We start from the raw sequence: 11,126 nt of genomic DNA, 5'->3' as shown, positions 1-11,126 counted from the left end.
CTCTGGTGCAAATTACTGACCTCTGTCATCATTTTAAGTGGGGGAACTTGCACAATCGGTGGCTGACTAAATACTTTTTTGCCCCACTGTATCAATATAAAACAATATTGAAGTAATGTCTTTACCCTGTGCAGCGTGTGGACGCTGTGCACGCAATCACCTTATTCACTTTAGTAAACATGCCCCGCTACCTCACGTGACTGTCTCCATGGTTACATCGTATATTATTAGCTATGTAAACAGCTTCCAAAGATACCGCCATAGCTCTCTGCAGCTGTAACACTTAAACACTTTTCAAATCGTTTCATGTTTTTGATAGTTATGAAGACAGAATATGTTTCTAAGGTCATGCTAGGTGGTTGCTATGGTGGTTGCTGTGGACTTGGCTGGACCGCGTCCGATTCCTGTTATTAGCTGTCCGCCGCAGGAAGGCTGCGTTCCATTTACAAGTAGTGACAGTCTGCCGCAACTCGAACTCAAACCCCGCTTTGTTCTTTAATTATAGGCCTTTTATAGCCGTTCATGACACGCACACACACACATAAAGCACTTTGCCTCACCATGAGAATGCAAGTTTACCTAACCTAACCTTAAAGTATCTGATATAGGATAGAAAAATGAAGCAACCAGAGATTTAATGATGAAGACTCTGGGTTCTGTAGTTCACGTTTTACAGTCCTGAATGACTCTTTGCATATGATTCATTGAAGAGGAGTTTAGAATGCACTTTACATTTAGACTGTTGCTGTTTCATTTTTTACATTGTTGCCGTGTTATGTCATGAATAAGGTTCACCTGCTGGGGGTTTGATGGATCAGCTGGACAATACAGTCAAAGACAGACTTCATTCATCATATGCAAGAATCCTAGTTGGATTTTTGTTGTCACTCATGTTTTTGAACCAAATATTGAAAACAATTCTGACAGACTGGATACCTGGTCAGGGTGTACGTTACCTTGTACTCAAGCATCCCAGAACAGAGCCCTGCCCCACCATGAGCCTGGGTGGATACGTGGTTATAATATAAAAGGACCGATACTGAATATGAATATTTCATGAAAATTGAATTATAATACAAATTAGTAATAAGGGTTTCTCTGCGCCCTTATCTACCCCATACTCAAAGAGCTGCGGGCAGAGAGGGTGACAGGCGAGGATGGCACTGAAGAGAAGATGCTGGGTTTCTGGAGTCTCCTGGTCCTGTCAGTATTAGTAGGATGCATCTGCTGTCTTCTCGTGGATGCTCAACTACCTTGACTCGTTCCAGCGTGGTATGGATTTCCCAACACTGCGGACAGTGGCCCACGTCAGAGACGTTTAATATTGATTACATATGTCTGAATTGCTAACCCTAACCCTAGCTCAACAGACCACAATGCCCTGGACTGTCAGTATTATTACATGCTGTGAACATAAGTACCTTTGATCACAGTTTATGTTGTAAAAGAGAAGGAATATTGGAAAGAAAGATCAACATTGTGATATTATTTCTTCCAAACTGACCAGAAACATGCTTGTCAGACTCTCACAGCAAAGGATCAGACTCACTGTGCATGACAGCTCGGGCCAATGATGTCTGTCAGTTGTTTAGTGCTTCTGTACAGTTAGGGTCACCGTCTCTATTTCAGAATAATTAATATGCAGAAAACACTAAAAGTTGATTGTCTTCCAATATTCTAGCATAATTAAAAAACTTTGACTTTGTGAGTACATATTATTAGTCCTAATGCCAGTATGAGTCTTCATAACTCCTGCTTTGAAATACTGAACTTTAAAATTGACCTGATGAAAGATCATTTACAGTGGCACTCTGTCAGGATCATTCTGACTGTAAGATCACTGTATTAATCTGAATCCTTCTGAAATGTGCTGTGAATGAATGCTGATGCAACTCACTGTGGGAAAGCTGTTAATAAAAGGAATCTGTGACACATGCAACACATTCACAGAGGAAGAGGACACAAAGGGAGGACACGCAGAGGCTGTGTTAAAGTCAGAAATCCAAATCTTTATTAAAAAACAGGCGGCGGTTACAAACAGGAAGACAAGCAGTCCATCAAACAGTCTACAGGGTCAAACATACAGAGAATTCAAACAGCAGTAAAAAATAACTGGACACTGAAAAACATAAAGCAATGTGTGACGCAATAGAAGGAAGCAGCGCAGTATATTCACTGAATTATCATCAATTACAAAAGAGAAAAAGGACAATTTCTAAGGATCATTTTCTTAAATGCAGTTAGAGTGTGGCTGGTAAAGATGGAAACATACAGAATGTAAACTGTGTGAGTTTGGTGAACTTTGTTAGTAACAAATGAGGTAAAAAAAACAAAACAGACAAAACACAGAAAGAGGCTCTCAGTATTCATTAATAATTAGAAAGAAAAATTCTGGTCGTGGATTTTTACAGTCTTAGTTCCGCTCGCTGTCATCATTATAATCATCATGATCAATGGCGAGGTCCTGAGGTGGGTGGGGCTGTCTCTGGTGATGTCACCATGAAGGAACAGCATCTGGCACGTGTTGGTGAAACATCCCAGTACACTGGTGTAGTTTCCTCTCCAGCTGTTTGACATGTGACACTTGAACATTAAGGGGAAGAAGAAGAAACAGTGTTAGGTCAGGTGACCACTTGGTTTCTAAAGTAACTGACAGGAAGTAACCAGGCCGTTAGAGATGGATGGCATGTGTTTAGAGTTACTGTAGTTGGGTAACTCTACTTACCAAAAGCAGCAGCACACAGATGAAGGATCAGATGCTGAATGTTGCAGGAACATGCTCATGTGTGGTGGTCATTCAGTGCTGCTCCGGCAGGTTAGACAGTCCAAGACTGATATGCTGCCCATCTGAGAGTTTGAAAACACACATGCAAAGATTTATTTTGTATTACAGTCAAAGTTGGATGTTCATTTTTGTCCTTTAAAAATGTTTGTGTATTTGAAAGCACTAACATTTAAGGATGACTCTAATCGTCTCTCTCTAAGAGTGTCTCCTTTAAAGGGGAGACAAGTGTATCCACTGATCCACGTCACTTTACCTGGATGATGACTCCTCTCTCCCTCACTCAGAAACACTCCTAATATAACCAAGCAAATAAATAATATTGAAGATTTACTTACATCATTACAAAAACAGCAAAAACATCTCCCTTTGATTCCATTTCTCCATTCCTGCTGAACATCAGGCAACAAATATCTCAATAAATCACAGTAAAATGTAAAGCACATGTTTTCTCTGCTTTGTCTAACCTCTGCAGAGCCTCTGTCAAGAAAAACATAACTGTAAGCATAAAACAAATATACATTCATAACACGTCACTGGACAAACCTCGGTCAGTTGATTTCCTCTGTGCAGTGCAGACGAGCATCAGTCAGTGAGTGACTCTGCTGGTTCTTCTGAGGAAACACCACCGTCTCTCCACACCGTCACCATCTGTGAGCACAAACTGCTGCTCTGCCAGCATGTAGGAATCACATATCACACACACAAGGGTGAAGAAACATCAGAGCTCAACTTTGGATACTTTAGATCTAAACAGATCAAAGCAACTCTTAGTTTCAACAATCAGTGAACAGACAAACAATGATACCAAACTGATTCTGTATGAATACAATATGGTATTTTCAATACAGCTGTCAAATTAATTTATTAAAACTAATACAGATATATGTATATTTCTTTTGATAAATTAGTTTGCTAAATTATAAGAATATATTTTTATTTTTTTTTCATTTAACAATTGCAACTGAAAGAAATTAAATATTGAACAAAAATATATTGTCACATTCTGAGCATGCTCAGCACGCTGACAGACTTGAAGTTGCTACAGATTTTAAGAAGTGATAATTATAGGGAAGAAACTTCTCTTTTTCATCCGTTTAATCAAACATTTGATGCCTCAGCTGTCTCAGTCTATAGCGTTCTGCAACTACAACTAACCTGAAGCTTGGATTTGGCTGCAGGTGCCCCTGTACATCCTTCTCAGCAGCACACATGTGGGTACCATTTAATCACACTTCTTCCTGAGCTTTGCTTCATCACAAGACCAAAGGTGGCATCCTGTGTCACAGTCTTATCATCATCCAGAAGAAACATTTGAAGAAACATCATGGAAAAGAAACATTTACGCGCCTCCTGGTTTTGTTTTCTGATCCTGCAAAAAGACTGAGGACAACAAAGCCCAGAGAACACGAGATACACAACATCCAACATTCAGACTCAACAGCCTCCATAAATGAAGAGCACCAGGTTGGTTCAGTTATAGTAGATATGAGCATACTTCACATTACTGGGTATGATTAATAATGAGGAGGCAAACTTTGAAGATGCAGAGCATGATGTCCCATCATCAGACTGTAAACAAACATCCACCAGGCTTCTTTGTTGGCAAAATTGATGATTCTCCGATCAGGGATCAGTAGAGTGTAGAAGCAGCAGTCACTGAAATATTACCGTTTCAGATAAGAAATCTAGCACATAAAAGCCAGGGTGGGAGGGATCTCTGCAAACTGACTTACCTCTGCAAGTGTGAAGCTCAACAAAAATCTGACTCTCCAGTCACAGACAAACAAAAAACTCCAGCTGGGAGATAGAAAACGCTGTCTGGGTCTTGCTGGATGTTGCTGGTCAGAGTCCCACATTAGCAGAGTGCTTCTTGGTCCCACTGACCCATGTGGACAGCGACTGTGGAGAACTGTTCTGGAAAACAGAGAAGAGAATTAAAATGACAAAAAGCCAAACAGGATTTCCACAAAGACTATCTTGGAATCAGCAATCAAAAAAATCACTGGTTCATATTTCAATTAAATATGAACAGGTTCCTCAAATGTACGCAGTTCAGATCTGATTTAAGTTAATTTCCTTCACACAGCACATTCGTCCAGGCTGACAGGTAAACATAGAATTAATCTCAGGTAACATGACTCATAGTAGAGATTCAGTAAGAAAGATTGCAGGCTCTAATATTATTACCACACAATCCAAGGACACACCAACAGCTCAGATTTGTAGAACTATTTAAACAAATGTCTTCTGAATATTCAATTCAGGTTCACAGTGGGAGGGGGGGGGGGGGTCGTGGAATTTTTGAAATAAAGTCTGCAACACAGAAAGAGCTGTGATCAAGCTATTTATTACTGCGCCAACACACATCAAACATCACAGTTCAGTCATGTCAGCGCTGCCACAGAAGTTGTGCTCCTGCTCCTTTATGCATTCCAAGGAAGAGGGAGGAAGTTACAAACTGATCCTACCACACTTCAACGGATCAATGGTTAAGCTGTTTTGTGCCCTTGGCCTTATCAGCACCTGTAAAGGGAGTTGTTTTCTCAAACTGCTGACGCTGAAGTAATTTCATCTAGTTTTAGAAACTTTCACTGAACAGTCTATAACAGTGTCACAACTAAGCATATGCATAAGCACTTAAATACTTAAAATGAGAATAACAGAACATTTCTATTACAGAGGCCTGTCCCAGTAGTCACAGGTAGAGCACACCTGGACAGGTCACCAGTCTGTCAGAGGACTAACACAGAGACAGACATCAGAGTAACAAATCTATTTAAAATTAATGTAAGTTTGCTGCAGCTGTATGTATGAACATGTGTTTCTGTGCTCACAGTCCACCTCTCAGGAACCTGCAGTTCACTTTTAGTCTACTTTAAACAGACCTCACAAAAGGCTGATGTGGCTGGATCAGTAGTCTGATTTAAGTACGATACCTTTGGCCAGGGATTACTCTGGTGCATCGCTTCACTGCAGTCTTACGTATTTTCCCCACACCTGAATAAAAAATACTGATATATACAAATAACAGCTTCAGCTGATGCAGCCTGACTCAATCCTAGATGTTCAGCACACAGAGACACAGAGGTGCCGTTTAAAGTTTAGTGTTAACTTGAGTCACTGATCATTTGCAGTATTACAGAGTCTGGCAGTCTTTGCATGATGTCCACGTCACTGTAAGTTTCTAGCTGACTCTCAGGTGTGACAGGTGTGCCAGCAGGAAAGAGTAATAATAACCTGCATCCTGAGGTTTGTCATGCAGGATTAAAGGAGCCAGGCTTTGTTCACACAGCTAGGATTGTATTTTACACTGACCCTGGGTCAGTATAAGTATCATACAGTTTAAACGAAGCACTGAAACTTGCACATATTTATTATAGATGCACTGAAGCTAACCGAGATATTTGCTGTCAATCTGTGGCTGCGATTAAACACTTTACTGAAAACTTTATTAACTAGTAACTTCATCAGTCATGACAGAAGCTAATATTTCTGTGCTAACATCGTTTAACCAGTAACAGCTTTCCTCCAATATAAGCTAACGTTTACACCGTAACTTTAAGCTAGCACCATAAAGACGGTAAAACACGTAATAATATCTACAAATGCATCTTAAAGCTGTTATAGTAGCACTCGGTGTATTACTAACATAACCACATTAACATTACTGACACTCGCTGACTTTTAATAGTCATTCTATAAATGCTGTCCGTTTAAATGGTCTTACCTGTAAACACTGCATATCCACCGGATTCCAGCCAGAGTGGATTCTGGAGTCTTCCCACGCTCCTGTTAGTGATCCTCCATCTGGATGGATGAGAACAACCTTCTGAACAATCTAGCAGGAGATGGCCCATATCTATGGGACTGGTTTGTGCTAATAACGCTAATGTATGGACTGATAACAGCCGAAGCGGGTGAATAAAGTCACCCAGTCGCTAGCTGTGCCATTACCCAGCATACATCACTCCCTCCGTAAATGCAATAAACGATACAAAAGTATGGTTCTACCTGTTTTTCAGGTAGTTGTTTACATTATATAATTTATTGTGTTCTGTATACGTCACTACAATGTGATTTGGAAAATGTCTAAATATACCGACAACAGGCACTTCCCGGCAATCTCTTCAATCGGAGGACCCTTCACGTCAATTCCCGACGCGAGAGGGGTACCCTGCGCGTCCATAAGTGCAGCAGAGGGAGCCTGACCATGCGTCACACGTTTGACGAGTTGGGAGTGAGAACGTGTTGGCTCACTGGATGTTTTCTTTTTTCGAGCACATGAAGACCAAAAAAAAAAAATGTTTTAACATGTTTATCAACCAAATGATCAAAATTACAAAAAAAATATCAGTTTATACTTTTTGTACCATGTCATCAGAGGGGCTCCGTAGTTTTTATACGGTAAATATGGGTAACAGTGTGGACATGTTTCCTTTAATGCATTTGTGAAATATTGTAAAACATGAAATTTTTGTTTTGATGAAACAACGACACACAAGTTTGTTCTGGTAGATGATTTTTATCTCCAAAAAACAAAAAAACTCGCTGTAAGTTGTATGACTAGATGACCAACGAGGGGAACAAATCGAAAGGAATTAGGAGGGGGGGCTCAGGCAATTCAGCAACACGACAGATTTAAAATACTTTTAAACATTTAAAAATTGTATAGAATATTATATTTATTTATTTTATTTATCCATATATTAATTTTAATATATAACTTATATTGGTAACTCAAGAAAAAACTAGATAGCTATGGACATGGCATTTTAGGCTACATTTGCTTTAAAAAAGTTTTTAAAATCTGTAATTATTATTGTCAAATTGAAAAAACAAATGATGGACAGTTTCTGTCATGGGGACTTACATGGTGGCACCAAATCTCTAAATTTCACAAATCTGAAAGTTAATCAACATCATTTACTATGTGAGCTATTCGTGGGGGCGGTGTTTTTGTGCCTCCTCTTCAACTTTAAGCCTCGAAAGTGTGAATCACAACCTCAGCGTTTAGAAACAATCCCAGCTAACGTTTCCGTCGTCGTGTAGACCCCCGACTTCCGATCACTTACCGAACTGTACGCTTCATTTTTTTCCTGAGTGGAGAAAAATGGCTTTTGAGTTGTCCGAAGATCAGTTAAAAACAGCGGAAAACGAGCTGAAGAAATATTTACCCATGTCGCAGCAGGTATGCTCGGTTAAATCTGTTATATTTTTATTTCTACAAGGAACTGAATGTACTGCAAATAACCAACTACTGAATTAATTTAAGGTTTACGGTTTCCTGGTGATCAGAAACAGAGTCAGATCCGACCCTGTACGCCGGGTTTTAGTGGACAGGTGGCCACAGTTCCGCGTCATTATGTGCAAACCACACGGTGAACAGGTACTGTCTGTGCAGGGGGGGCTTGCGTGCACACAATACATTGTTTAAATGCCAATACAGATCACGTGTCTATTTTTCTTCCAGAAGAGTGACCTCTTCAAAGATACACTGCTTTTTGCAACTGATGCTGCTGTTCTAGAAGAAATCCTCAGCAAGTCATCTGTTATTGACTGGAGCAAGTACTTTTGTGTTGGTAATGGCAACAAGCTCTCTTATTGTTTGCATTGTTACTGAATCAGTTCAAACTGTTTATTCGCTGGCTCCCACACTGCAGCCCTGCATATGGTCACTGAAGTCTATTACTGCAAGTGATTTTCAATGAAATAATTAGACCAGCCAATGAAAAGTCATCCTAATGCCTGGTGTTTATGTACTTCTACCTTCAAAGTGGAATTATATCTTTCAAAATGGTATTGTCTTTCATTGTGTTCAAAGTGTTATGGTATGTCATTTAGTGATAGAAAGATATGGCACTGCAAAACAAAAAAAGTTGGGACACATCTATGGTTAAACTTTGCACTTCCCATGTTGGGAGCAAGTTAATCTTTAATAAATCATTTTTAAAGACAAAAACAGGTTCACACATTTAAGGTTTTGATTACTTGTGTTAAAGGAACCAGTGTTTCCCACACTGAGATATTCAAAGCAGTGGCATCAGCAAAGGGTGTACCCTGTAAAAGAGTGGCAAAATGTTACTTGATGACATTGGAAGATGTGAGCAGGCTTCCTCCTGTTGACAGGTATTATTTACACATACAAATATTTAATCATAACTTTTACGTCCTGATAATAATACAAGCTTTGCTCTGTTCCATGTCAGTTCAGGGATCTCAGTCAGCTCTCTTGATGAATCGCACATTGGCTTGGTGAACCAAACTTGGAAGTTTGGAAAGGTCGATGTGGCCGTTGGGCTGATCCGCAACATGATTGCAAACTTCCCCTCCTGCTGCGTGCTGGATGCTGAAGGAAAGCCTGTATCCTGGATTCTGACCTATGCATCAGGCGCTATAGGAATGCTTTACACGCTGCCAGAGCACAGAGGGAAAGGCTATGCCAAAATCCTGGTCAGCAGCTTGGCCAAGAGGAATCATGCACTGGGCTACCCAGTTTACAGCTTCATAGAAGAGGAGAACGCTGTGTCCTACAGGCTCTTTACAAACCTGGGCTTCACTGAAGATCCCTCTTACAGGGAAGCCTGGTTTGTAGTCAATGAATTTCAAATATTTCCATGAAGCACAGAATAAAAGTTAAAAAAAAAAATGCTACAGCTTTTTCTGTTCATAAGTTAAAGTCACAAGGTGAACTCAGTCTTTTAGAAAATAGTTGGAATAAAGACGATAGCCAGAATTTTGGGTTAATAGCTCTTTATTTGGCCCTCTTATTGCCCAGGAACATTTCTCTCGTTTATAAAAGGTGTGATCACTTTCACTTCTGGTCTGTCATCTATTTTGACTGTATGGGCTCTAAGTGTACAGTAAATCTCCTGGAAAAATTGCATTAAACCTGGACTGTAAAAATCAAAGAGTAAGTGAAGTAGGCGTTGATTGACAAAAATAATACAAACGTAGCAGTCCCAGACTGCGTACCACAGATAAAGATGATAATTACATGCATGTTCTGAGTGTTTGGATCCAGTAGGATCCACATCTGGATCTGAGTGAGTATGTGATTTCTTGGAGAAGACACTAATTCCTTGGGGCTTGCTTTGGGGTCAGAAAGGGCACCTGTAAGTAGCATTATTTTCAAGCTAACTTCTCCAAATTTCATTTTGATATATTTGTCATAATATGGTGTGAAATGTCCAATTTTCCCCTATTTCAGAATAGTAAAGAACCTTTCCACAACTTCCTGGATCAACTCCAAAAATAATCTTCTCTAAGTAGAATCAGTCCCCACCATTGATAACGTTTTGCTAAGAAACAATCAAATCAATCACATTACCTGCACAACAGTTTAAGGGGTTCACTACACCGGATCATTAACCTCAATCCGAGTTTTGGCCACTCTGTTGTGGAATTATCCCGATCTGCATAAAGACTTTCTTCCTGGGTTCCTGACACAACCCTTTGCATTTATCTAGCTAAATCAGCTGTGAATCATAAAAAACAACTAACAGTATAATTAAGTACAAACATTTCAAACTGAAGCTAATATGCTTCTAAAAATGGGGACAGTTTAGTACTTCATTAAAAACTGAGGGGAGCAAATAAAGCTAACTTGTCTGTGTAACCATGAGGTAGGCAAGACTGGAAGGTTCTCTCCTGTCTGTTGACCAAGGCTTGAGGAACCAGTTAATGTTCCCATCTGAGTAAATATGAGACAGTTATGTGATCTGCTGGTGAGGACAGCTGAGCGGGGTTAATTATGTTATAAGCGGAGTAATGAGGTGGAAGAAATTTATTTTATTTGGCAGCTTTATAAGCCAAAGCAGGGTCACCAAATTCAGTAAGGTGACCCAATAAAATGATTCCCCAGGCAATGAGGCTTACAATCAAACAACACAGGAGCCATAAGATTTAACAAAAAGAACAATGAAAGTCGCTCTTGATGTTTGCTCTCTTGTATAACAATGATTAGCAAAAGTGTATCCTTCACAACTTCTCCTTTTCTTCTGCTGTTCAATAAAGAAGTGGTCTGTTGTTGGATGTCTTTCCCACGTATGATGCGCATTAATTTGCAAGTAATACTATCCATGGTTCTCCAAAGTAAAAGACATTTAATTGTTATCTTGGTGTCATTTATTACTGCTTCACGCACAAACACAAACACGCACACGCTGTACTTGCGTGTTCTCATTTATTTTCACCTGGTTAATCTAGGTTTAGGTACAGCACTTTTTAAAGTCCACTTTCTTTTTTTATCATTAAAATAAAGGGTTCAGATTCCTGAGAGAGGGTTTAGGGTCTCAGTGTTTTGGTGAAGTATTAGAGGCTACACCTGGATTTACCCGTGGTC

General features: G+C 39.7%; 1 protein-coding gene and 1 long non-coding RNA gene across 9 annotated transcripts; one reads left to right on the top strand and one right to left on the bottom strand.

The window, feature by feature from the left end:
* Window positions 1-1,994: 1,994 nt before the first annotated feature.
* LOC146561289 (uncharacterized) lies at window positions 1,995-7,225 on the bottom strand. Of its 7 annotated transcripts, none has more exons than XR_014894860.1 (7): window positions 6,513-7,225; window positions 4,281-4,699; window positions 3,941-4,165; window positions 3,329-3,449; window positions 2,953-3,077; window positions 2,726-2,847; window positions 1,995-2,583 (listed from the first exon to the last, which is right to left on the bottom strand). It is a non-coding gene; the product is annotated as an uncharacterized LOC146561289 (long non-coding RNA). The 7 variants fall into 7 exon arrangements; XR_014894855.1 differs by having other exon boundaries at window positions 3,941-4,441; window positions 4,519-4,699; XR_014894856.1 differs by having other exon boundaries at window positions 3,329-3,454; window positions 3,941-4,699.
* A 448-nt stretch (window positions 7,226-7,673) lies between these two features.
* Window positions 7,674-10,782, top strand: LOC146561288 (glycine N-acyltransferase-like). Of its 2 annotated transcripts, none has more exons than XM_085297255.1 (5): window positions 7,674-7,973; window positions 8,058-8,171; window positions 8,259-8,364; window positions 8,785-8,911; window positions 8,992-10,782. In XM_085297255.1, the coding sequence occupies exons 1-5, from the start codon at window positions 7,896-7,898 to the stop codon at window positions 9,401-9,403; spliced, it is 837 nt and encodes a 278-aa protein (XP_085153381.1). In that variant the 5' UTR covers window positions 7,674-7,895; the 3' UTR covers window positions 9,404-10,782. The 2 variants fall into 2 exon arrangements, with proteins under 2 accessions (XP_085153381.1, XP_085153380.1); XM_085297254.1 differs by having other exon boundaries at window positions 7,675-7,973; window positions 8,256-8,364.
* The last annotated feature ends 344 nt before the right edge of the window (window positions 10,783-11,126 follow it).

Source organism: Mchenga conophoros, linkage group LG13, assembly GCF_057382185.1.
Source record: "Mchenga conophoros isolate Kocher_MC1m ecotype Shallow Benthic linkage group LG13, M_conophoros_male_GT1.1, whole genome shotgun sequence".
NCBI classification, from domain to species: domain Eukaryota; kingdom Metazoa; phylum Chordata; class Actinopteri; order Cichliformes; family Cichlidae; genus Mchenga; species Mchenga conophoros.
This window is presented reverse-complemented; position numbering and strand designations above follow the sequence as displayed.

Bases quoted from the DNA above. Each gene is read 5' to 3' on its own strand.
- LOC146561288 (XM_085297254.1), top strand. From the start codon at position 7,896: ATGGCTTTTGAGTTGTCCGAAGATCAGTTAAAAACAGCGGAAAACGAG. The intron at 8,172-8,255 runs GTACTGTCTGTG...TTTTTCTTCCAG, and splicing joins GCAAACCACACGGTGAACAG to AAGAGTGACCTCTTCAAAGA. The intron at 8,912-8,991 runs GTATTATTTACA...GTTCCATGTCAG, and splicing joins AGGCTTCCTCCTGTTGACAG to TTCAGGGATCTCAGTCAGCT.